Source organism: Oxyura jamaicensis, chromosome 7 (genome assembly GCF_011077185.1).
Source record: "Oxyura jamaicensis isolate SHBP4307 breed ruddy duck chromosome 7, BPBGC_Ojam_1.0, whole genome shotgun sequence".
Taxonomy (NCBI): Eukaryota; Metazoa; Chordata; class Aves; order Anseriformes; family Anatidae; genus Oxyura; species Oxyura jamaicensis.
Genome location: NC_048899.1, coordinates 32064478 through 32092414, shown reverse-complemented (window position 1 = coordinate 32092414; position 27937 = coordinate 32064478). Strand labels below are relative to the sequence as shown.

Below are 27937 nucleotides of genomic sequence, written 5' to 3'. Positions count from 1 at the left end.
CCCAGTGACTGACAAGACTGCAGGTATTTCTTCTGTTGAAGTCATTGGCCAAGGCATTCACATAAATCATGGATTTTATTGAAACTGCAATTAAAGCAAATCAGGTTTAATGCACACTGAAAGCCTTAGTAATTGGTATACAGGTGAATATGGAGGAAGTGGCACCAGCTTAGTCGTTCTTCCAAGCAAAACCAAAGGAAAGAACTGTGTATATAATCGAACAGCATCTGAATATTAATGCACAAAATCCTCTGAGTCCCTAGTTCCCTGATGCAATTATTTTCTATTCACATTAATTGTTCCTAACAGATGACATTAATGACTTTGAGTTAAAATGTGTGCAAGGGAGGCCTTCAGCAGATCAATGCTGTTTAAAAATTGGGTCAGTTTTGCAATCATTCATTCAAGGTGTAGCAGCTCGTAAATAAAACAACATTAACGTGTTGATTGATTTATAAATGTTAATTTTGTAGTTCATTTTTATGCTTTTTCCCTGAAACCTGTCAAACTCTATGGATAGTGGTGGAACTCATGTTCATTTGTCATTGTTGCATATTAAATAATGATAAGTTGCAAAACAGAGACTGGAAGAAAAAGTATGGTTTGTTTTAGATGAAGAACAACCTGTTCTTCAGACAGGAAGTCTGGAACAAAACAAGCATGAACAGCAACACTTCGAATTAGAACAAATCCTCTTTTACCTCGGGGTCTTCATTTCCCTTGAAATTTAACCGCAGAGTTTGGAATTTTAGAAATGCTGATCTGTTGCATACCTGACAAATGCTTATGCGTTGCTCATTCCCTTCTAACCTCCCCACCCCCCAGAAACTCCATTCACGCATCTTAGACCTCTCGTCTGGGGATTTGCTTTCAGAAGTAGAAAGAAACAGAAGCTTGATGCAATCGCGAACTGCTGATGCTCAGATTCACGTGAGTTTTTGTGCTGTCCTTGTATTCCTCGTTCGGCACCTTCCTTTTCACCTCTGAAGTCTGATGTCAGGGATGAGGCATAAAGCTGATCTCTGAATTGAAACACAGTTGAGGCAGATAACAATACTTCTTCTTCCTTCTGTTCTCTGAAATTCAATATTGTGTCCTCGGTTGATATAGTAAGCAGATAGTGTCACTCCCTGCAAAAAAGCATAAATCTTAGCAATGTCCCCAAGATACCTTTCTGGGTATTGATTACATCTCAGAATCTCTGAGAAATGGTCAAGGAGCTTTTTATTAAAGCCCATACACCATATTATTCATCCACTTTTATGATATATTATGTATGAACTTTTAAAAATTCATGGGCTCTGCTTTTTTTTTTTTTTTTTTTTTCAGATAGAGTTAGCTTTGTGCTTATTTGGCAAAATCTTAGCCAGTGTGGCTTTCATGTTTCATTGTCAAAGAGAAAAGTAGCTTAAAAAACAAAAGTTACATGAAGATAGAGAGGAATAAAGAGGACAAGAACAGACCATTGAACCTGTGTGTGCCTTTGATCTCGAAGTGCAGTAGTGTCAACAAAAATGTAATCTCTTTTGTAGTACGTATTATAATGAAAAGGCATTGTTTCAAAGGTTCACAAAAATGCTAACAACCCTTTGTATGATATGTAATTAAGCCTTCAGGTTAGGTTTTTCTAAGTGTATAGTTTTGTCTCTTTTATAGTCTGATTCAGTTGTCTGTGATGTCTAGCAAAAATTAGGTATTTAAATTGTAATATTACATTCGGGCCTTTGTACTCCAATTTCATTAAAGGTAATGATTTAAAAGTCATGATTACAAAAAAATTAACATTTTACCATGTCAGTTAATAAACCCATATACTAGTTAAATGTATTTAATTAATGCATCATAAACATACAATTTAAAGTACTTTCTGAGAGAATTTAGAGAATAAAGGGAAATTTCCAGAGAATATTCCAGTTCTTCTTAGTAATCTGAATGCAATCTAGATGTTGGGTAGGCATCCTAACTCAGAATCTCTAATGGCATGATATTTTTTGCACGTTTTCTTATCTCTTCACCAGTAAAGATGATTACAGTAATATACTGTTCTTTTGCTCCGCTTGTATATCCTCTTTTCACATTGTTAAAACTACAGGACCTATCTTCTCTTTTGGTGCAAAGAAAACGAAGTGAGGGGACGGACAGGCTCACACACTAGCCAAGGTGATAGGAAGGGAAGGCAGTACTTTTCACTGTGCTCCGATCCCCTCTTTTCTCTTACAGGATATTCCTATAGGAAAGGATAATCCAGGCATCCTTCCCTTCAACACTATGATGGCTGGGACATAGCTTAGTATAGAGGGCAGAAATCTGACATGACATCTTTTTCCAGTGCCACAGCTGAAAGGCACTGAAATAGCCAGAGCTGGCATATGCTGCCATTGGTCTCTGTTCAGTCAGCCTTACAGGGAACGACGCCGTCATGGCTGTGGCAGCTGATGAGAGGGTCTCCCATGGGAACCACGATGTCAGAAATAAAGTCTAATTTGTCTCCACAAAGCAAAAAGTCTGTTTCGGAGCTAAAAACAAAGGCATCATCCTGCCTCTGATACTGAAACATGTTTTCCTCCCAGAGTTCACAGATTTAAAGGCTATTCCTCCTGCATCCATTTGACTTCCTAGGAGGACATGTACCAATAACTCCCAGAGGTGAAATGTGCTCTTGCTACCTCCAAATGATTTTCCCATTCATAAGTTTGGCCTGCGACAGAGAATAATGATTTGCCCTGTAGTTACGTTTGTCAAAAACAGAACATTATTATGTCAGCTGAGCAATGAACAGCTGTACTGATGAACTCCTCAGCAGTAAAAATTCTGCTCTCCCATTTAACCAAAAGCGGTTCAGCCCTAGTAATAATAAATGGGAGGTTGTGGAGGAATAAGTGGAAGAAATGAGCAGAAGTCCAATAAACATGCCGGTGTATGAGAAGTGCCTACAAACTGAACATTTTTCCAGAGATTTGCATGAAGCAGCTGCGTCTGTTGCATGTACAGTTTTGGTACTTGTTTTGTGGATCCTATAACTTCAGATTTCTTGTAACTTCCTGAATATAAAGGTAAATTTTTCATCTCTGCAAAATTAATTGGGGCTATATCCATGTGCAAAAAGCAATAAATATTTGAGGTTGCACAATCATACTCTGCCTTAATGAAATTCAAACCAAAGTTTTATGAAATAGAGTCGTGTCATTCTTTCTGGTGTTACTGGTAATTAAAAAGATGTCAGATTTGGTAAGGAAACTGGAGTATTGCCTAACAGAATGGTGCAGGCACTTAACGTTAAAGAACCTCTAACATTGTTAGGCACAAGAGTATTAGTTTGGAAACAAATTAAAGTAATCCTAGATACTTCTACGGAGGTTTAATATTTTACCTAAAGTGCTATCTGCTCTTCATTACTCTCTTCCTCAAAGCTGGCACTTAGTCACAGTCAGCTGAAATTGCATTTGGAGAGGGGCGATAACTACACAAGTACTAAAGGCAGCCATAAAGTGTCAATAAATTGCATAAGCAAGAGGCTTCAGCTGTCTGCAAGTGACACAAAGATGGATTGTCCTACGTCAGAGAGTTTCTTAGACAAAGCTTTGAACTAGATAGGAAACCAAAATTAGACTGTAATGGAGAGATTCCATTCTCAGTGGACATTCTGCTTGGGATACTAAATTAATTTACCTTGTCTAGGGTGTACAGCCTCATCTGTTACATTCCAGGGCTATAATGCAGTTGTCAAGATGTACTTGTATTCTTATAACTTTGTTTTCTGTATCTTACTGGAGCATGCTGCTTATGTACAAAGCATAATTCAAGAAGACTCAGAATAATCTTTAGCAAAAGAAGAGCACAATACTTGTTCAAGAATAAAGAAAAAAAACATGGAGGATTGTGGCTTTTTCCCTGACAAATGAAAATATTAGCAATTTTTAACTTAGTTCCCTGTATGAAAATCACCAGACACTAATGGCATAATAGGAAGGTATAAGTAGCTTACTTGCTTTTCTTTGTCCTTCTTAATGAGGAGGAAGTTAAATGATCTTATTTCAGCCATGAGATATTTCTATTTCTTCTCATGTTTTAGGAATGCCAGCAGAATGTGAAATCCAGTATACCTGTCTTGAAATGCCAGAGTCAATTAAATACAACAGGTCCTAGCCGCCTATATCCCCGGAGCAGCTGCAGTAGCAGTGAACTTTCCCTCTCAAGTGCTTGCAGTGAATATTCCAGTGGTTCCTCCTACACTTGGAATGACGGGAAGACATGTAGCAAAAGGGTAAATGAAATTAATTTGCTTCATTTGTTAGCTTAAGCTGACTTTCAGATTTTGTTTTCATTTTCTTCCTTCTTTTGTATTTAAAACAGTTGTCACTAAACTGGAGTTCTCTCTCTGCCATCTCCCTCCCTCTCACTCTCCCTCATTTATTTTTTTTTAACAATTCCTTTATCACTCCAATTTGCTCACAGTTTCCTCATTTATTCTGACATTTATTCTGTCTTTTCACAATCCAAATTGTTCTTCTCCTTCTTTATCTTAATCCTTCCATTCATATTGTTCTTCCTACAGGTTTTAACTCCACTGCAGCTTTCACACCCGTATGAAATCCTGTATTAAAAAAGAACATTGCTATTAATAGCAATGGATGAAACATAATGCCCTATGCACTCCTAAATCTCTTTAATAAAACGGTAACGTTTTTATTAACGGCACTTGTGAGTAATATGTGAGTTCTATTTTGTTTTGACAGTCATCCGTGAGCTGGGATAAAAGAATAAGCATTGGTTCTTCACTCCCAAGCAACCTCTCAAGTCCTGCAGATGATCTACCTCCAACTCGTATCAAGGAGAACCATATCCTAGAAGGGCTGAAGAAATTACAGAAGCAAAAAATATTACTTGAATCACCTTCAGTAATATCAAAATGGGGTTACAAAGACTGCATGAACTCCAATGAAGGAATATATTCCCCTGGTGTTAAATGTGGCAGCCATAATGAACAGATTCATTGTAAGCCAATGGAGATGGGAAGTATTTGCATTGAACATAACAAAACTTTCTCTTACGATTCAGATTCCCACGATGATGCAGATGATGATTCTTCATCCTTATTATTGCTGCAGGAAGTACCAAGCAAAGACTGCAGGATCTATTGTAACAAATTAACTCACAGTGTTTCTGACAGTCTCTTTGACTGGGACCCTAACAGGAAACATTTGCCAGAAAGAAGTTCATATTTTAATTCAAAGGAAAGACCTGAAAAATTAACTAGTTTTGTCAGTGGATTTCAGGCAGAAGTAAAACTGTGCACCAGAGCAAAGCTGCCTGAGTTACAGTTAGATCAAAGCCATGCTAATACGGGCTGGAAGGACCTTAATTTTCAGCTTTCAGATACTGATGACAATGAAGTCTTGGATGAATTGCGTATAGAAAGCAGTGATGAGAAAAGTCCATCAGATTTATTATCAAGTCCTTTTACTGAGAAGTACACAAAGAACTCTGACGTGCTTGTAGTCACAGAGAATTCTCAGTTTACTGACAAAGAGGAAAAACAGATACCTGCTCAGTCAGATATTAGGCCAAAGACATGTAATTTCATTAAACAACAGAAGGTTGTAAAAAAGACCTCTTCTGAAGAGTGCATTACCGTAATATTTGATGCCGAGGATGGTGAGCCTATTGAATTCAGCTCTCATCAAACTGGAGTTGTCACTGTAACAAGAAATGAAATTTCAATCAACCAGCCACAAACTAGGTCCAGTGCAGAATATACTGAATTTATACCTCAGGGAATAACTAATTTGCAGACAGGAAGCAATGCTAGAAACTACACTGCTTTAGAAGGACCTGAAGATAAAACCAAGAACACCCTTGAAGATAATACAGGTAATAAAAATACGGTTGTCCCCCTGACCTGCAGTGAAGCTTCACGCTGTGGAAGAGTAATACTGCAAAATGCTCCACGACAAAAAATAGTGAAGCCCGTGAATGATGTATCATACAAGGCCAATTCAAGCTTCACTGTTCATGCAGGAATCAATCAAAAGCCAAACTTGACTAAAATACCCAGCAGAGGGAAATTTTCTCCACAAAAAAACACGATGATGGAGAGCCAGGATACACCTGTAGCTACATCAGCGAGCCATGCAACCCTTGAAAAATCACCTGCTCTGCCACCTGTAAAGCTTTCCAGATTCAAAAAGGCCCAAAGTCCACCTCATAATTTTGACTCAAAAGTCGACTTCCAGGTTCCAAAGCCCCCTGCCCACCTCCTGCCCAGCTCAAAGCGTCCAGGCAGGGGCAATGGGACAAAGCATCCAAAGAGTCAGAGCCCAGCATCACCACTGCTGCCTCAGCACCTTATAGAGCCCAGTGATTACGGAGAACCTCCAACCAGAGACTTTCATTGCGACTCAGAAACTGTAGAAGCCCGATCGCCATCCCCACCCCTTCCTCCGGGCAGGTCAACATCCCTGTTGATTCGGCCTGATTATGCTCATTCATCACCTGTAGCTGTAAAGTTAGAAGGAGCTGGTCCCAGTGAAACAGCAAAAAATATACTGAAATCATCACCATTAAAAGGAGCTGTGAACTCCGGCTTTCATAATCAATCTAGTCATGAACTGCAAGCAAAAGCTGTATCTTCTGGGGTCAAAATTGAGTTATCTTACCTTCAGGAAAATGCAGAAGCAATTATGCAAAATAAATGTGTATCTCAGCAACACCATAGTGCATGCCAAGGACTTTCCAAAGTTTTCACAAAGCAAGTCTGCCCAAAAAACCCTAATCAGCCAGGTCTCCATAGGAATCGTGAGCTCCTGAACACAAAGTTTCAAACAGACAGGTCCTTCCCCCTGGGTTGTCCGTCACTGGAAACAACTTCTTCACAAGAAGCATATTCCAGCAAAAAAGATACTTCCAGTGACAGTGGGGTTGATCAGCCACAAAAGATGCCAAACATTCTCCCCACAACTCCTCAGCGTCACGCCACAAGCTCAAGTGAGCCCTTACTATCTCAGGTAAACAATTCCCCATTGTCATCCTTTCATGGTAGTGACACTGCAAATGCTACGCAAAACTCTAATGAGAAAGGAATGAAAACCCGTCTCCCTGTAGGACTGAAATTATTTGTCAAATCTCCTCAACTTCTCCGAAAGAGCTCTACTGTCCCAGGGAAGCAGGAAAAAGACAGTATAAATGCAGCTTCCAAAAGCAATGTGAGTTCAAGTAAGTACAAGCAAAATGAATGTCTAACCACCAGAGGTGCAATGGATGCTGAATTAAAAGACTCCAAGTCTGATACCGATATAAAAGATAATTTTACTGAGGGACTTAGTATGGATACAGCATCACCTCAGCCACATGAAAACTGCAGCACGGTCGTAGACAGAGTAGATGGATTAGAAAGCAAATTAGTTAAGAGATCTGCTTCTTCTAGCAACAAGTCACACTTGAAACCAGCTCTGGGCATGAATGGAGCGAAAGCTCGTAGTCAGAGTTTTAGCATTCATACGGGGGAAAAGCCATCTGCTCTTGTTACAGAAGGTCTTGGAAAAGTACGGACTCAGATTATTACAAATACTTCTGACAGAGGAAATTCTCTAACAAGGCAGAACTCAGCCATGGAAGGACTTCAAATCAAGGCCATTCCTGGGTCAGCAGTGACAGAAGAGACTCCTTCAAATGCTTCAAGAAACACAGAAAATTCATACTCTAGACAAGGTTCTCTTGGAAATAAGAGTAATTGCAATAGCCAGCATGGAAGCCCAAGCAAACTTCCATTCAGATCATCTCCAAAAGTAGACTTGTTTCACAGCACTTCAAAATATGATGGAAACAAAGCATTTTCTCAAAAAGATGCACGCAATCCATCTGTCCAGAGTGAGAAAAACAGTGAAAATTTAAAACATGAAGCCCTAAATAAAAAAATCATTTTGCCTGCAGAATTGGAGTTAGAAGCATCAGCTACTGCATCTTCCAAACAGATTTCATCATTTCAAAGCTTGGATGGAATAAAGTCTCCTCATAAACTGGAAGCAACGAAATCACAAAGACACCAGATGTCTTTGAAGTTAGCGGAAGCCTCTGAGGTTACTGATGTTTTTAGTTCACCTGCTCTACAGCCTACAATAGAGGAGAAGGTCATGTTATGCATCCAAGAAAATGCCCAGAAGGGTCAGGAACAAAACAAATCTCCCACTGTGGAGACTAAACAAAAGACCGGGCCCTCTATAGCTAATTGGTTTGGCTTTCGAAAGAGTAAGCTCCCAGCACTGAGTAGCAGGAAACCTGACGTTCCTAAGACAAAGGTAGAAAAAAAAGAAGCAAAAGTTTCAGGATTTGGTATTAAGCAGGCAAAATTAGAGAGAAGAAAAGAAAAAAAGCAAACTGAGCAACACTGTGAAATGGAAAATGAAATTAACAGGAAAACAAACAATGACATTTTAGGTGATGCTATGGAGAGTAAAATTTTGAAACCATCACAAAACACGTCCTGCCAGATTGGGTGTGAACAAGTGAAAGGCTCCACCACAGCTGCATACTCACCAAAAGACAGTTTTATGAAGGAACTTTTAAACAGGTATGGGATGTTTTGTTGTGCAGTGTAACTTTGCTGGCATCCTCAGATGCTAAGTTCAATGTATGTTCCTGTTAGACTAAGAATGGATGGGAGCAATCGGTTTGTAAACTATCAGGACTTTCATCTTTAAAGGAAAAAAACATTAATAATGAGATGATAATTCTGTTGGTGGTTTTTTTGTTAACCAAACCAATGGTCTTTGAAATTAAAGAATGGGAGGTTACATCCAAGTTGATAGAAATAAGAAATGATTCTAGAAATCAAGAATGTAGGCAGATGATGTGTAAATATAGAGGATACTTAGGTACATATTTTAATGTATTCCATTTCCATGTATTCTAACCAGTAAACATGTTTGGAAACTAGTCAGAATTAGTTACATTTCTAGCTACCATAACCTTTGGTCACAGAAGAACTTAGCAAGTGCTATACTGTGTTTTCACGTTTGCCCCACAGCAGTCACAAATATAAAATAAATCATTACATGTGAAAGACTAAATTGATATACTACCTGAAATTGCAAGTGACAGATTTGATCAAGGCTAGTTAGAAACATTTATCACTCAAAGGTCTAGAGACAGAAAGATATGGAGAGGTTACTTTAAACATTAAAGCAATGGAAAAGTAGAGTGATTGAAGAAGGGCAATGTAATTTATCAGAGGAATCACTCTCTACCTGCAGAGTTGATAAGAAAGCAGCTCAGCAGACAGAAAGTGGATCAAATAATGTTTCCTACAGGAGTGTGTCGAAGGGCAGCTCCCAGGGCTCCTCTCTTCACAGCAACTCTATCAGCTCTCAAGGAAACCACAAGAAAAACAGCAACACAAAAGCTGATATGGAAATGCAGAATCAGACCCTGGTAAGTGCTTTAGAACACGAAAACGTTATTACCTTCTTTTTAACTTCTGGATGTGTTCCTTATTGCCAGTACAGACAAACAGGATAATAACTGTTTATATATGATTTTGTGCAGTGAGAGAATTGTGAATTAATACAGAAGTTGGCAGCTTGACTATAGGCCAGATTATACAGCTAGTCATGAAGGTCCTACTGCTTCTGCTGGCACTTCAATTTCAGTGGAGATGTATGCACAGCGATGTTATAATCATACTGCAGTACAGTGTAATAATAGGACCATTTTCTTTTTTTCCCCTTTCCCTGAAAATTGCATGCCTGCCAGTGTTGAACATTACTCTGAATGTTATAAAAAACATTAAGCCCAAAAAGTGCAATGCTGGTGGGGAAAAGGCAAAGCATTTGACCACACTTGGGAATATTTGTCACTTAAGAGGGAATCTTTCAAAAGCAAAAGCATACAATTCACCCATGACTCTGTACCACGGAAAATCTCCCTGTTAATGCCTTGTAGTTAGTTTTACATTTTAATAAGGCACGAACTATACCTGATTCTTTATTTTACCTAGTAAATAGCAATGTTGTGATATAGAAGAAAAATCATTTTATTTTCTGTTAGCTGCTAGGTTCTGATTCTTGAAAGGTTATGTGAGTGGCTAACTTTTCTGTACCTTGAATAGCGTAAGCACAGCCTAAGATTGTAGCCTAAAGTGAAACTGAATGGGTGCCCTTCCTTGTGAAGCTTTTAATAATTAACCTTGGAATTTAGTGAGTAATTTCTTGCTCAGCAAGGGCCTTTCCCATGATGTTTTAAAGTCCAAGCACCATGAGAACAGAGGTACTTTAACTTGATCTTATGTAATTGAACTTCATAAGCATTCTTTTCTCATTCCTGGTAGCTGTCTTGACCATATTACTATGATTGTTATTAAAAATAATCACTATTTTCACAAAATAGTCTGAAAAATTTTGCCAAATACATATACTGAACATGAAGCTACTACTTTTGTTGTTCTGATAAAACTGAATTATTGAAGTACAGCACATGCAAGTATTTCATTTGAGAGAATTTGAAATACGTTTTTTCGGGGATATGTTTCAAGGTTAAAACTTTTCAAAAAGCTTCATAACGGGAACTGGAGAAACTCTTTGTTGTTGTTTCAGGTGGTTAAGGTTGAAGTATGAACACACATGGTTTCAACTTCAGGCAAAAGATTTTTTTACTTCAGTGCAAATGTCTTTCCTAAGAATATCCACAAGGTCATTTTTTAAAACTTAAAGGGAATATGCGCAGAATGCATGTGTTGGAAAACTTTTTTCTCCTGACTATTGTGGTATCATCTCTTCTTTGAAAATGTAGATGTCTCCTGCATTATAAAACTACAAATTATAAGCGTATCTAAGGCTGTCCTTGTAGTGTCACGGAAAGGAAAGAGAGAGAATGAAAGTCTGGAAATGTGCAATATGCAGGAAATTCAATCCAACTGATCTAGAACTTTGATAGCAAAGCAGAGCCCCTTATCAGAGCCACTCAGTTTAACTATGCCCCATTTAATATGGTCCTGACAGCTTAGGGTATATCTTCACTGTACAGAAGTACAAAAACCTCTGCACATCGCTTCTACAATTTCTTTCTAACTTATTATTTTCTAATGCTGTAATAATTTGCTGTGCTTTTTGTCTGTCAATTTGTGAAGTCTTTCTAAATGCAGCAATAATAGTCGTTTAGGACTTTAAGTATATCTTCAAGAAACACGCTTCAATTTATTAAGGAACTACATGATTGCCCTTAATATATATAAATAATGGAGAAATCCTAATTTTTCTGTTTAGCTTTTAAGGACACATTAGTCACAGAGAAAAGGCATTACCTTAGTTACCACAGTGCTATACTATGCACTCTTTTGTTCTCTGAGAATCAAAGTATTTTTAATATTGTTTTGGGAGATTGAGTTGCATTATATGCTTCATCTTTGTGAGTTTCATGTTTTGTTTTTGCGGCATTCAATTCCTGAATGAAATATCTAGTGCTAAAAGGCTGAAGACATCTAGAATAAAGAGAATAAAAACATGCTTGCAGTTGTTAATGCTTACTTCTGAAAGAAATATACCGTAAGACTCCAAAGTATGTGAGATTTCATCTTGTCCTCCAAACTTGCACAAGAAAAACAATAGAAAGTCTGTAAATTCAAAGTTCATGCATCTTATTACTATCATTTTCAGTTATTCTTTGGTGTCAGCTTCCTTTGAAGCAGATTGCAGAGGACTGGGAGATAGCTGAGACTGAAAACAGTCGAGTGTGGTAGAACAGCCTATTGTGCATTTTTTTGCTTGTATGAAGACAAAATGAATGCTTTTGGAGAAAACAGAATAAATCTTTTTCAAAGCCCTAAACTAAGAGCATTTTTTTTCCTTCTTTGTACAACGCAAAGTGCATTTAGTGATACAGGTACAGTGCAGAAACTGCATGTCGTATATACCTCTTCTTTAAGTCCTAGCCATAACATTTTTAATATTAATTTTATAGAAAGTTTTTCCTTTAAAGCCCATTTAATTTGTGATAATTAAATTTCTTCTCTTATGATGTGCCAGGAAAAGACTTGGGGCACTATTATGCCATAACATATGCAGCAATTACCTCTGATTTCTGTTCATACAAAGAACACGATTGCTTGACTGCCACTGAATTTATGGAAAAAGCAATGTTCCACCAATGGCAGCCTTGTGCATTCACCTTCAAAGAGATACACTTCCCGTTAGTGTTCATCAAAAAAGCACTTTGCTCTAAAGGCCAGCCAACAGAAATACATAATCCTTTAGCCTACACCAAGGATATTCCATGTTCCTGAATACTTTTTCATGTCCTTGGCTGAAGCTTAAGGTGAGATACAATCATTTTTGTGCCGCACTGCTTCATTTCACCTTTGTGATTTTATTACAGCCCAGTGTAATTTAGACAAGCCATGAGCTTTACTTTGTGAGGTGGAAGTGTGGCACCAAAACCAAGACACCAGTTTTGTATAGCGCTGTCAGTCTGTAGTCTGTGTGTTTGGAGAACACCCGAGATCTATCCTAATATTGTGAACTGTCCCAGCACTAGCAAGCCACAGACTGCCATACGCACATGTGAGAGATGGTTTTACCTGTATTTTGATGCCAAATAGTTATGTACCCTCCTCTTCATTTTCCAGAGCCTGAAGAGCCTCATTTCAGAAGAAAAAAAATGTAATTAAATACCTGTGATTAAGAGATTATAAATGTACTTCTATAAATATAGAGAGTAAATCTTTCATGTTTTACTGAGGCTAGTCACAAGAGGTCAATAGGGCTACTACTTTAAGCCAGACAAGGCAAATATATACAATGATCAAAGATATGTCATGCAAATGATGATAAATTCTGCTGTTTTAGATTACAGAACATATCTAATGTTACTGTAATGCTCTGTAAGTGGTTTAAATGGCAGATAGTGATTAGCAAACAATTTAAGATCTGTGAGATACTGACAGTAATTTTTTCTGCAGGGCTGGCTTTCTTCTTAGCACTCTACAAGTATCTTCATTCCTGTTTGATTTCTATACCATAGCAGAAAAATATGTCCCTGAAATCTGAATTATGGCCACTCATGACATGTAACAGAGGGGGATTTTCACTGTATTGTAGGAAGATACTGACCTTACATACACGCTTTGGAAATACTCATGCAGAAGTACAGGGCAATCTAGGGGATCTGAATAACAGATGCTTGAAACAGGTTTAAAGAGCTCGATTTAAGAGCTCTTAGTGCTCACTGCATTCTTAAATTCAGGTTTTCTCACTGTTTAGCTAATAAAATGCTTTTAAAGAGATGCCGAAACAAAAATACCAAAGTTAAATGATTTGAAACTGGATTAGATAATATATCACTCATTAAGTTCACCTTTTCTTTTTTTCTTCTTAGCATAGAAACTGAAACATGGTATTTCTAGAGAAAAAGTATGAGGTCAGCAATCCCGAGTATAATTCTTGATTCTTAGTGTTTTAAAATGAAGAAAAATATTTTTTCTTTAAAGGAATTGCATTTTCCAAGGGTATTTTTTGACTACTGCATACTGTGACTTTTAATAAAGTTAAAGTTGTTGTCCTCTGATGTAATTAATAGAATGGGACAGGCTATATACTTCCACTCTTAGCTGCCCTGTAACTTTACTCTGGTTTATTTCTGAAAAGATGTTCTGTAGTTATCATGAAGCAACATAGGCAGAGTCACAGACGTTCCTCACTTTTGTCATTCTTGTACTATGTACAGGCTAAAGTAGTGACAGAAAACCTGCAAGAAGAAGAGGAGGACACCATGACAAGGACTACATGTCAGAGTCATGAGATAGGTACAAAATTATATTTTACACTGGATTTTATTGCTGTCTTCATTCATAGAAAAAAAAAAAAAAAAACATGTTTAATTCTCATTACTTTATTTGTTTGCCCACCTAATGCCAGTTTTAGCATTCATTTAGCTCTGTGTTCACCACCAGTCAGATTTCACCAAATATATAAAAGATCAGTACGTACCATTACTGATTGTGGATCAAAGCAGTGTTTGATAGAAGAGCTTTGGAATCTGACTATGAAATACCATTTCAGTCTCCAAAACGTGGGGGTTACATGCAGTGGCCTAACTCAAGGGATGTTGAAAATGATACTTTCAGTGGAAATAATACTGATTTTCTGTAACTGCAGTCTATCCTTCAGTTTGTAAGATTCAGAGTAAAATTCCAAATAGCAGAATAACTGTGATAAACTATCCCAGAGTGGGTAGCAAACCAGGTGTCTGTTCAGCAAACATTGAAGTTGTAATTGCAAATATAGCTGCCTTTGCTCTAAACTTTTCGGGAGAGTGACACCATCAGCCCTTCTTGATTGTTAGGTACTTACTAATTTTTAACCTCAGGTGAACTTTCAATGCTTGTTATAAAATATCTAACAGACAATGGAGGCTGAAACAGAAGCTTGTTTGAGATCTGTAATAGAGCAATGTGTCACCAATATAGGAAACAGATTCTGAATTTAAAAAAATAAATAATAATCTTTAGCATCCAGAAAGTGAGGCTGAACCAGAGGTATCATGTTGAAACACATTTTGGGATAACGTTTGTGTGCCTTATTGACTTGTCCAGCATTTTCAGTCCTAATATCAAATAAATGAACTCTGTCTTCCTTGCAGCAGAGATCCCTAAATTCTTCAATCTCTAGAAACCCATCCAAAACTTGGCTCTGTAGCAGTAACTAAATAACAAGAACTTTGAACAATGCACTGTAAGACTATGATGGGGCTCTGCAGCTGGATAGGTGCAAGCCCTGAAAAGTGAAATACTCGCTGCTCACGCTAAGAATAAAGGCCTTTCTTCCTATTACTAGAAACTACCCAAAAGGGAATAACTCACTTAAGATTGTTGAGAATTGTTTTGCCCCCACCCCCAACCCCAAAGTTCTGAAAACTTGTACTTTGAATTTATGTGCAATATTTGGGTTTATTTTTTTAATCCAGTTACTGAAGAAGGAGAAACAGCTATTTGTAAAGTGTTGTCCTGAAAAGACTGCAGTGCTTCTTTGGTGTTCATCAGTGTAATTGGTGGTTGTGGCTGACACCAAATCACTGTGCATTTTCATATACTACTGTGTCAGGGGGTCCTGTAATATGTCATGGTGTGAGGGTTGAGGATGCTAATATTCTGCTCCTCCCACGTACACCAAGTCTGAGTCTCTGACAGAACAACAGTGGTTATGGAGTAGGGTGTGTCGGGCACCCAAATGCCAGACTTCTGTTGTGTCTTGGGTTCATGAGGCCCTCAGTTAGCTGGGAGACGTCACTGTGGATCTGACTCTCCTGTGCACCAAAGCCCCTTTTCTCAACAAAAAGCCCCTTTTCTTTGCCATTTCACACGGCTGATGACATGGATGGAGTGACAGGTAGGTCTGTGGCCCAGGTCTGTACAGGTCCACCGTATGTGGCACTGCAGAGTAGCCAGGCAGTGCTGTTTTTGGGAAACTCATATAGCTTGTACAAGAACTTCCCATCATCTGAATTATACTAATTACAAAAGACAAGTCTTTACCCCAGACAGTTCCAACTCTTTAAGGCTCAACACAGTATGGCAACTACCCCTGTTCTGCCTTTTTAAAGCGTGTAGAATAACTCAAGTATTTTGCTCTGAGGATCTAGTTGTTGATGTGAGGAAACTCCTTGATGATGAGAGGCGTGCAGTATATAGTTTTGGCATGGTAAAAATAATCGAACTCTGAGCAAAGTTTTTGGCACTAGCACACAGAGTCCTAATGCAGAATGTCCTAGTCATTACTTACTTCAGCAGGATGAGAACAAGGCTGGGAAATTGGAAGCGTGGATCTAAGTGAGCTTCCTGAATACTCCTAAATCAGTATCTTGCTGTGTTTTATGCCCCTCTCATCAGGCTGTGTTTTATACCGCACTGGAATTTTTGCTTCTGTATGTCCACATTGCTCTTTGGATAGCAAACTTTCCTAGCTCTGGTTCAGATTCTTTTACCAAATTCCTTGCTAGATGTTCTTGGATTTTTCTGATACATATCACATTTTTCTGGTTTACATAGAACAAATCTGTTTGTTGTTGTTGTTTTGCTTGTTTGTTTGCTTGCTTGCTTGTTTTTTCTTTTCAAAACTGATCTCTGTGCAGCTTTGAGAAACTTTACTTGGAATACTTCCCACGTCATCCTGGTATTCTTAGAACCATACACAGCTTGTGAAGATAATAAAGAACCTGTTGGTAAGGAGGATTACTTGAGATGTGACAGAGACAAATTCAGCTTTTTTTGTTATGAACTAAGCTCCTGGTTGTCAGAAGCAGAAAGGAATAATACAGGAAGCTCTACAATGCCCTGCCTCACTGCTGTCAAGCACACAACAGTGACTCAGGTCCTTGGTGTGATCAAAGAGGGCAGTTGCTCTGTCCCCTCAGCAGTTCCTGTTCTGGTGGAAGCTTTTGGTCTGTTGTTTTCATGGAACAGTATCACAGATTGCAAGGTTCTTGAAGAACAGGAACTTCTCTGAACTCTTGAAAATTTCAATGGGTAGTAAATTAATTTTTTACTGTTCTCCATTCTTCACGGTCATAAACAGTCATTTTTAGAAACAAAGTTCATCGTGGTTTTGTAGCTGTGCTTTAAGGACTTCATTCTACTAGTTTTACTCTGAAATATTAACAAAACAGAGCCGAATGTACAGAAGATGTAGAGAAGCTATGATTAAGTAGGAAAGATGTTCTTTACTGTGGTAAAGAAATAATAGAAAAGATAAGTGTTGTTGTAGTTGTAAATTGCCAGTTGCTAGGTTTTTAATTTATTGCCATTTGGTGATCTGAACAAATTTAAGTACTTTGCTGACTCTTTGGTTTTGCTGCATTGAAATAATACAAGAAAGCACAATAATACAAAATGTCTTGTCTCGTATACTTGTATCTCAGGTACACATCACTTCCGTATGTAGCAGTCATTTATATTGTTGTATTGTGCTTAACCACATATTTAAAATAGTTTTAATCTTTTTCAAAGATAACTGTGTTACACCCTGGATGTTTTTGCTGGATTGTGGGTGAGGATGCCAAATGTGGCCCCAGCAGCAGAGATGCTACCTGTACTCTCTCTTCCCCCAAACAAGAGACCTGAAAACCCAGGAGTATTGCTTTCAGGTCCAGGTATCCTCAGAGCTCTTTCCTCATGCCCTTTGCAATGAAGTAGTTGGATTTTAAAGGAGTGGTGAAGAGGGAAATGCTAAGGTACATAATAACAGAAATGGCATGATAAAAAGGTTGCCTTTCCCTTCATGTCTTGAGAGATTCCCTAGCTCAGACAGGTGCAATGGGGTCGCAAGATGTTCTTATCAATAAATTCTTTTATTGAAAACAAAGACAATGTGTCAAGCTTCTGACAGTATTGCTCCCACGTAAACACAAAAAAGCCTTCATTTTAGAAAGGAAGAGAATTCTCTCAATGGAATAGCATATTCAGTGTTTGCTTCCTGTCTTGAATTTCCCCATTGTCACAACGGCCAAAAACATTACAAGACAGTTACAAATGACACCTTTATCCAGAGAGGAAAATAAGTGGACATGTTGAGAAGAAGAAAAAAAAAAAAAAAAAAAAAGCATTTGCAAAATTTAATTTTCCTGTTAGCAACCACTCCTGGAAAAGTGTGATTGTACTAATTATAATGTATGAAGAGTTTTCACTGACAAACAGGGAAAAGAGAAAAATCCATGGCACAAGCAAACAAATGCTAATTACTGAAGAATTCATTCTTACAGACAACTTTACATGAGAATACTGTGGTATACAGTAATAGTCATACCAAAGACAGTTTCTTTGATCATAATATTTATCTGTTACGTCTAAAATACAGTCAACATAGAATCACAGAATGGTTTGGGTTAGAAGGGATCTTAAAGCCCATCCAGTTCCAACCCCCTGCCATGGGCAGGGAAACCTCCCACCAGCCCAGGCTGCCCAAAGCCCCATCCAGCCTGGCCTTGAGCACCTTCAGGGATGGGGCAGCCACAGCTTCTCTGGGCAGCCTGTGCCAGGGCCTCACCACCCTCTGAATAAATAATTTCTTCATTATATATAATCTAAATCTCCCCTCTCTTAGTTTAAAATCATTTCCCATTGTCCTATCACTACACTCCCTGACAAAGAGTCCCTCTCCAGCTTTCTTGTAGGCCCTGGAAAGTACTGGAAGGCCGCTGTAAGGTCTAAATGAAGGAGCAGCAGTATTTTCAGTTATATGTAAGGTCCCTACACAAATGGAAAGATTTCTGACTTTATAGTGTTTTTTTGTTTTTTTTTTAGAAATACATATATATGTAATGAAGAGGTAAGTTAGTAGTAATTAACCGTATCATTCTTCAGTGTTCATGTAAACCTATGCTGATGCTGAAGGAGAAGAGACCAAGTGTGACCTTTTCTCAGTAATCAACACTTTGGTAATTTACCAAACACCCTGTTTGAAAGCTGCATGATAGTCATCTCTTTGGATCCAGTTTCCTGTTCTCTTTGTTACCCCAAGTGGATGACAAATTCACTAGAGGAACAAATCAGCATTGAAAATGATATACTTAAGCTGCACAAAATGCATGATCTCGGTATGTCCTCACCAACCTGAATAGGCTGATGAGAGGTTTCTGAGAAGGTTTCAAGTCTATTCTTAAATCTATACTCAGGTTTCAATACAAAGAATTTTCTGTTTTTTTTTTTTCTTGTCCCAGATATTTCTACGTGCAAATGTCTTTATTCACCCTAGAGGACTTCCAGTGGTCATTCAATCCTCAGCATTCCCTAAATGTTTCAAACAAGCAATTCTAGTCAAAAGCACTGAAGCTCAGGGATGTGAAAGCATGGATAATTCATCTAGAGGAATTGTTTTATTGAACCGGAAACTTTTTGCTTTGAAATGTTAACTTTAATATGCCACTGATGGAACTAAAGTGCCAATTTCATTCTTTGAGGAAAGCCTGTTGAGCTTTAATATCAGAGAGAGCACTGGTTTTGTCCTCTAGGTACTTGGAATGACATTACAGGTGAAAATAAATCAAAAAAGCAGTAATTCTGAACAGAGCTTCAATTTGCATTAGCATCGTGGGTACTGTACAGAGCAAATACTTGATAATGCAAGAATTAGTAGTAGCAATCCAAAGTTGTTGGTGGTACTATCTGGTCCACTAGAAGTACAGGATATTACCTACTGAAGCTGTATGGGGAGTTAATTCTCTGAAGCTGTCTGGAGTTAGAATCCACAGCTGAAAGATTCACAGCTCTTGGAAATAAATGATCTGGCTGTGGCATTGACCCATATTGTTTGTTTTGACGATGTCAGGTGAAATTCAGAACCAAGTACAGATTATGAAGATAAGCGTAGGCAGAATTTTTTAAACTTTAAAAGAAAGACTCGTGTCTAATTTCTGTCAAATTTTCATTAGAGGTCCGGGTCAGTTGCTCAAAATTGATTCATCCGGCATTAAAGGGAACATTGCAGATACTGGCATTTCTATAATACAGAGAAAAGGCCTGCAGATACTTAAAAGGGTTTTGAAAAGTCTCAAGCTAGATGGAGGGTTGGGCATCCACACTATCAAAGCAACATTAAAAGTGCATTGTAGACTGTGCTGCTTTGTGCTAGAACAAAACACCACATTGAGGTCAAGGGATTCTTTTGTAGTTCTGCTGTATCCCAGTGCTCAATTCCATTAAAGTTCTTGATAATCATCTGCCTTATAGCAGGCTTTATCATCTTTTTTTCTACTTTCCAAGAACAACCCTGCAGAAGGGTTTTGCAGTGTAATTTAAAGGCAATCTGGTCAGAAAAGAAAAAAAAAATAAATCTGTCTTTTAAGTAACTTTTAGAAGGTTTTGTCTTCTTCAGAGAACATTTGGTTGAATTCCATGTGTGCCTGATGTTCCAGAATGGAATGTTTGTTGGTTACTGTTGCCATTTTGCGTTTGCATATTGTATTGTATTTTAAAGTCCACCACTCTAAGTTTTGTATGCAGAAAAGTGATCAGACTACATTTTCAATAGAAAAAAACGTACTTCCTAAGCAGTTTTTTCTATGAGGAAAAGGACCCACGTTCTTTGTAGTATCCCAAGTAAATTCATTTGGCTCTGACTCTTTTCTTTCAGATTCTTCTGTATGATTTTCCCACAGATACATTAATTTGCTGCCGAGGCATTATTTTTCATCTTTCCCCTCATGCCTGTTCACCTGCATTGTTTAAAAGTCATAGTCGTTCTAAAGTTTACTGATAGCCTGCTGTCCCAGCTTATCTGACTCCCCACAAATCTAGACCATGACATAGAGCCTGCCTTTTTGTTTCCATACTGATACCGTTTGTGATCAGTGGATCCTTAACTCCAGTATCATCTGCCTTTGTCTCTTGGATAGGCCTAGGTTTCTTCCTGAAATCTAGATCTGATGTACATTGGAGCTGAAAAAATACGTTTCAGATTATGTACATACTCAAAATGCTTAATTTATAAGTTATTCAATGGCCTATTCCAAAGCTTGATGTAAACAATAGCAGTTCTGCTTGTTTAATAAGCTTGCACCAAACTTCCCATAGGAGTACAAAAAATACCAGACAACCCCATCCGCTAAACAAAAGACTTGGTTTCATCCACTATTTTGTAGACTGCCAAAACTTAGGTTATTTTTATTGGACTGCTAAGTAAATAATTATTTAATTCATGTTTTCTCATTCTAAGGGAATGGAAATAGATGTGAAGGAAGCAAGCTTGATTAATGTGGTAAATACATTAAGTCTGACATGCATCATCCTAAAACATGTCCATTAAGCCTGACATATTTGAGCAAACACATTCACGTTAAAGAACCCTCAAAACCTGGAGGCAGATTAGGTGAGGTCTGTAATGAATTACTGAGATAAATGTAACAGAATAAGTGACACAGGAAAGATGGTGAACAAATTGATCTGAATTACAGCCTGTGCATTCAGTAAAGAGAGGTGAGCCACATCAGAGAGGCAAAAGAAGAATCCAGAAGTTGTTTAAATGTCAGGCGAATCCTTGGACGCCTCTAATGCATTTAATGAAGAAGTATGTTCCACTGATAAAATGTCTTTTGACCACAAAAAAAAAATCCTCCTTTGTCATGAAGTCTCCATGCCTGAGAAAACAACTTATCCCTGTCAGTGTTAATTCCTTTCATCAGGCCATCGATAGAAGTTGAGAAGAACCATTTAGCAATCATCTTATCACTGATACAGGAGTTGATTCGTTCATTTACACATGATCAGATAAAGGAAAAATGTTTGTTTTATCTTCCCCATCACCACCCAGTAAAGCTGTGGAATATCTCGAAGTCTCTACAAGTGAGTGTGAGGCTGCTGTCTGTAAAAGCCATCAAACAAAACCAGTTATCACTGAATAAGTTTCCAGCATGGGGCTGTTGTTGTTTGGAATCTGCATACTCAAAAGTTTTATGGCTTGATACAAGTTGTGATAAAGTGTGAGATTTTTCATTAATCCCTTATATATGTCCAATGGTAGAAGTATGCGTGCATTTATTTGTACTTCAATAACAAAGCCATTTTCTAAAGCCCGGTGTACATGTGCTGGCTGAGAGGTAAGTATTAAAGCTGTAGATGCTGACTGGATTGCTTTAATAAGTGTGCTTCCTCAGCTGCAGCTTTGAAATGGGACTTCAGTGTAGCAGACAACTTAATGACATGCGCTCTCACTATATCTAGCCAACTTGGGTGTTAATCCAAAGAACTCGTTCTCAATTGTTAAAACAATGCTGAAATAATAAACACTGAAATAAGCTGCTTACCTCTATGAACATCAGAATTCATCCATCATAGTAGTGGCTTAAAAAACAAACAAACAAACAAACAAAAAAATCTCAACATCCAGTCCCATACGTGGCTTGGAAGATACCAGGCAGACCCTCACAACCTCCTTACCTATCATCATCTCGCTGTCCTCAGGATTTTTCAGACAAGAGGTATGTGTGAAAGTGCACAAGCAGAACTGAGCTCAGCTGGGTAAAAAGCAGTTATATTTGTAGTTTCACTCACTTAAATGTCCGTCAATTCCTCTCGTCTTGGTGTGCCCAAGACACTGGATACTGGCAGCATGCTCAGAGGAGGAGCTGCCATGTTGTCGTGTGCACAGAAGCTTTATACAGATACTAGTCATACATCTAAATCATGAATACAGAGGGGCAGTGTCTCCACTAGAATTAAAATTTTCTCCTTTTTTCCCTCTTCCACTTCAGTGCAGAATTGGTTGTTTTATTCCCTGGGTTCACAGTCTGTGGCATTTCGTGCCTCCATCTAATTTCCCCAAATTGCTCACACTTGAATGCAATTATCAAGCACTGTTCTACCCCTTTTTGCACTTCAAAATCTTCCTTCTTTGTTCCTTCAATGCTACTGAAATGACCTGTATCTGTGGTTTACTTACTCTTCTGAGCTCAAGTAGCTGAAATAAGACATCATTAAAGCGAAACCTTGTTTAGTAACCACTAGGCATTGCAAGAACCAACTTTCTTGTGTGTAGCAACATACCCCTAGGAGCATATAGGGCAGAAGGGACCCCCAGAGGTCCAGACTCCTCTTGCTCAGGGACTAATCAGTTCAGGTTTGAATGTCTTCAAGGATATTGTTCTAAATCTGTCCATGGCCAATGCACCATTGCTTTGGGAGGTATTATATAACATTTAGCAGTCCTGTGTTTTTATGCTGCAGTATTCTTGTTACTGACGATCAGTGTGGTCATGCTGTTGAATGGCCTTCCAAGTTAGTGTGGAGCAGCCTTCTGTGGTGCCTCATTTACTGCCCCAGGGCTTACTCAACAGAAACAGCCCATACACTGGTGCATAAAGCTGATTAAATGTCCTCTTCTTCTTCCAAGTTGCTACACATCTTTTCAGTGGAGATTTATTAGTTTGGGGGCAAGATAGGAGGGCAATAGGCTGCTCTGCAGAATGGAGAGAGCTGCAAGAGGAAGGGCATTATGTTGGTTTGGGCTGCTAGAAATGGGACTGTCTGCTGTACTGTGTTCTTCACTCTTCTTTGGCATTTGGGTATTTGTGCAGGGATTAATTTCGAAATGACGGTCTGAAGGAGTCTATTATAATAGACTGAAACTTTCTGTGTATTTTTGTAATTGTTACTTATGTAGGCTGAAGATGATGGAGAACCTTGCCAATGTAAATAATAAGAAACTAACATCCATTAGTGTCTTCTAATTTATGTCAGCTTACCTTCTTCACAGTCTGGCAGAGACAAATCATTTCTTTGTACTTTAACTGATAGTACACAGAGCACTTGTCTAATTGCCAGTTCTTCTGCAGCACTGCTGCAGCCTACTGTCAAGCTTGTCTTCCTTTGGTGCAGAGTATTCATATTTTGGATCAACACTTCCTTATTAGCCACAATGATTTTCTGTTAATTTCATCCTTTTGTCATTATGGTTATTCACCCAGAAATACTATATTTTATCACTAGAACGAGCAGAAGTGTAGCTCTTTATACATTATATATAGGATGCAGTCTAATTCTTATTTGAAATACTGAGAATCTGCTGGTGTCATTCAGGCTTAAAATGTCAATTAAACAGGATAGTCTGGTTCTTCAGCTCTGAAGTTAATGCTGCTGTGTTGATTTTCACTGGCTTACAGTCTGACCCAATCTATATTTGTTTTTATCACTCATATGAGGACTGTACCTGATTATCATACTTAATACAGAATAGCATATGCCAGTATTCTCTGTTAAAGTCCTTCAGTTTGAAACTTTTCTATTTTGCATGGTTTTTGCTCCTGGCTAGGACCATCTGTAGGCATTTGTATGGAGCTTCAGTCATGCATTTCCTATTAACTCTAATTCATACACCTGAAATGCAACTGAGCAAACTGAAAAGCATTTTGAGTGAGTATGTGTTCAGTTACTCTAAGCATTTGTTTCAACTGTGCTCATATGGGCTCCGTGTTCCTTTTCTAAAATGACATTTAGAAGAAATTTCATGGGAAATACATTTTCACCTGAATTATCAATTATATTTAAGCTCTATCAGCATATGCCTTTCTAAATCCACACTCTGAGAGTGAGATACCAATTCCTAATTTGATGCTGTCTTTGCCATTTTTAATGGAGTTTGAGGAGCTTTGATTTGTATCTTAAGTCAGAGACTGAACTGTTGACATTTAATTATGCAATTAGTGATTATGGCATCTCATAGAAAAGCAGGCTCTTCAAAAATAAATATACAGAAATAATAATTATACAATTAGTGCATTGTTTTTAATTCTAGATGATCTTGAGAATTTCTCAGTGTTTGGATAATGCACTGTGAGAAAAAGAAAAGGCAAAAAATATAGGAAATTATTTCCCTACTAACTGTCTTTAACATGCAAATAGATCTAGTATGTTCAAACTATGTTTCAAACTGCTCATTCTAATGGTGTTTTTGAAACACCATTTAACATCACATCATCACATACTTTTTTCTTTTTTTTTTTTTTTTTTCCAAAAAAAAAAACCCACAGACTTCCTGAAAAAAAATCACTGTTCGTTCTTCTGGCTTTAAATCATGATGGTTTCTCACCAGCCCCTACTTCCTTGCAGCTACTTTCACAGTGATTCAGCTGGTTTGGAGGAGCTGAACTTGAGTACTGGAATTAAAATACTATAGTTCACCTAAAAGTCACTCAGAGCTCTTTGTGCTCACTCTGTTAATGAGTTTTCACTTCATTAATTAAGAAATAAAATCAGGCTGTGTCAGGTGTACATGTATATATTTCACTGTTTATTACTAGTACCCTTAAGTAAAGCCATCTGCAGGGCAGAACTAAAAATAAATTATTTAAAGCCTTATTTAATATTTATGTGGCTTTAATTACAGTCTTGTTTTCTATTAATAAACAAAAAGCAGCGATGCTACTAAAATAAATATAGCATGTTCTCCTGTGTATCTGCAAAACCCAGAGCTTCCTGTGCACTTATTGATTGGTTGGTGTTTCCAGGGAGAGCATTTATGGTTACGCACTATCACCAGTCCTGTGCGTTGGGAACAGAATGTCAAAGAAAGTCTCTCAATATGAGTGAAACCCATCTCCAATTTATAAGAGATGTTTAAGTGCAAGTAAATCAGTGATTCTATGCCTTCCTTTGTCCTTAAGGGCTTCAAATGCACCAGTCAGTGAACTCAAGCCCTCGAGGGAACAGCCAAGTAATACCAGCAGCAAATGTTCCCCCGGGCACTGCGCAGCCCGTGTATCGGATGCTACGTGTGCCTTCAGCTCTTCTGTAAATGTGGTCTAATGGAGATGTTCCCAACTAAAGTCAGCCCAGCTGCCTCTAATAGGAAGAGCAAAAATAATGATCATAATGCTTCCTGGAAGGCTTTTGCAGCACAGATCCTGAACAGCCTCCAAAATAGCTGCATTAAACTGAGTTTGGGTATTTCCACACAAGCATTGCTGACTGAAGCGACTGCAGGGTGGTTATACACTGCCTGTGAAGCTCTGAGGTTCTTTATCCTTACACCATCACTATGTAATGGGAAGGTGCAATTAGCTCAGTGTTTTAATATGAAGAACTGAAGCATAAAGAGAGAAAGAGAATGGCCCATGGTTTCATGGAAAAGGCATGGCTGAAGCAGCCCTTTTAGGTTGCCTCTTAGGTTTTGCTATTTACTATGTTCAATTTCTGAGTGTGGGGATGGGTCTCTTCTATTAGACAGCAGGAAACGAAAGGAAGCATCCATCCATGCCTTGAATGAGTATTTCCATGTTGAGATGTTCCTTAAGACAGCATGAAATTATTGGCTTCTGACCTTTGCATTTCAGGGTTATAAGGGAAACAGAAAGCTACCCTTTCTTCATGAAAGTTCCTGGAAAAGCCAGATTTCTGCATTTCTGCAGATCTGTTGCTTATCTGGGATTCATCCCTTGCATCAGGTGTGAGGACTTCTTTTTCTTCTCAACTATTCTCACCTATCAGGATTTCTGAAAGACAGTTGCAGATCTCTAAGGCTGATTGGCAGATGTAGAGGTAAAACTAAAGGGACATACAACCATAAAGAAGAGGGATGGCTCCCCAAATTATTTCTAGGCTGGCCTCATTGGCAGCCAGACTGCATTGGGCCGCAGTTAATTACCTTTTACACGGAGCTTAAAGTTGCTGTTCACATGAATTGGAGGTCTCAGTATTTCTGTTCTAAAGACTCCAAAGTCATTTCTAAAGGACTAAAACCGTATCTCTTTCTAATATCCTGGCTCCTGAGAACAGTGAATAGATTTTTAAAAAGAAAGTACTCCAACATAACATGGAAAGATTATTCCAGCAGTCATCTGTTGTAGGACATCACTATGTGGAAGCTGCAAGTACACCTATGTGTTTAGCAGACACTGAGAGAAGTGAAACACAAAATTTCAAGCATTATCTGAGTTCTTGTTACAACTTCTTTAAAATTTTGTTCTGTGTGACAACCCTGCTCAAAATAGCTTACCACCAAGTACTTTTCCAAGTATGCAAGGAAGGGATCTAAATGCCTGGAGGGAGATTGGAAGTGCTTATTACAAAAAAAAAAAATCCATATGTAACTGTTAAACTGGTGAACAGGATTATCAGTACATCAGTAATAATTAAAACTAATCTTTTGACTTAGTTTGAATTGTATTTTAAAGCAGGACTTGAATTGAAATGAGGCAGCAATTGCATGTTTCAACATAGGAAATACATTTCAAAGATGCAATTATGGGCATGGAAAACTGTGAAGACAACTGTCAAACTGCTGGACAAATGACATATTGAGGTTAGTGATTTTTGCAAAAAAAGAACTTTAGGAAGAAGCAGGAGAAGAAATACCAAATTGGTAGAGTTGGTAAAGTGTGTATTTAGTGTTTATTATTATTATTATTATTGTTATTATAAATAGGCATTAACTCTAATCCCAGATTCAAGCAGCCATTAATTTAGTTCAAGTCTACTTACAGATTCATTATTTGAAAATCCACTGCGCAGTCCTCCTCCCGTTTACCCTTTCTCAGTATATATTAGAAATAATTCCGTTTCACCCATGCAGTGCCCAGGGGAGTATCAGGGCTGTGAAAACTTGTGCTTTATATAGTTTTACTTGGGATAGCCTTCAGTTTTTTGTAGTTTTGCATAATGGTTACATTCATATCCAGATAGAAAACAATAATGCATTCATCTTTGTTGGATCAAATGATGGCATAAACCCAGAAGGAATAATTTGCTTAAAATTGACATTGATTTGGCAGAAATACATTCTTTTTGTGTGTGTGTGGTTGCTTTAGCATTGCAGATGAAGAGAAGGATGTGCAAATAAAGAGATCTGTTTTACCATCTGTAGTTTAAGTTCTTCCTGCCAATGCCACATGTAGCTTAAAGATGTTTATTAACTGATAAAGCAATTTTGCAGAGACCTATTTACATTTGATATTTTATTATGAAAAAAAAAAAAAAAAGAAAAAAGTATTAATTAATAATTTGGCGTGTTTCATAATACTAGAAAAATTATACTCCCTCTGTGTGTCAGGAAAAAAAAATTTACATATTCTCTGGTTCCCCATGTCAGCTTAATAGAAGTCTTGATCTTTCTAATGCAGAGAAAGATAATTTGTTAGAATTTGTGTACTGATGGGATTAATGCCCTTTCATTTTCAGTGGTGTAGGTACTCCTTGCAGAAAGCCCACTCAGATATCTCTCAAAACCTTCTTTCAAGGCTTAAGTGAGTCTGTACTTCTGAAAACAGCTTGCTGGAAATTTCCCAGTGAAACTGTTCTTGATATAGAGCTATTTGTGACTGATATTTTTTTCTTGAAAATGTCTGCTTTCTGTGGAAAATTCTGGTTGTTATTCAAAAGTTTCAGCTGAAATTTGTGTCAATCATATGCAGCTTGGGAGGCCAGAACTTGAAAATTTATGTGAGGAAGATATCAAACCAGCTGCAGTGGTGA

General features: G+C 37.9%; 1 protein-coding gene and 1 long non-coding RNA gene across 19 annotated transcripts in view; one reads left to right on the top strand and one right to left on the bottom strand.

The window, feature by feature from the left end:
- Window positions 1–27937, top strand: part of NCKAP5 (NCK associated protein 5) — a 440247-nt gene that overhangs the window by 373701 nt on the left and 38609 nt on the right. For 15 of the 18 annotated variants that reach the window (XM_035332339.1, XM_035332337.1, XM_035332336.1 and 12 more), the window contains 5 exons: window positions 826–930; window positions 4073–4264; window positions 4737–8566; window positions 9249–9426; window positions 13711–13789. In XM_035332339.1, coding sequence (XP_035188230.1) covers window positions 826–930; window positions 4073–4264; window positions 4737–8566; window positions 9249–9426; window positions 13711–13789 — 4384 coding nt within the window. The remainder of the gene's footprint in view (window positions 1–825; window positions 931–4072; window positions 4265–4736; window positions 8567–9248; window positions 9427–13710; window positions 13790–27937) is intronic. The other 3 variants (XM_035332344.1, XM_035332345.1, XM_035332351.1) reach the window with 3 other exon arrangements.
- LOC118170242 lies at window positions 57–27089 on the bottom strand. Its single transcript, XR_004752588.1, has 3 exons — window positions 26948–27089; window positions 12566–12625; window positions 57–1130 (listed from the first exon to the last, which is right to left on the bottom strand). It is a non-coding gene; the product is annotated as an uncharacterized LOC118170242 (long non-coding RNA).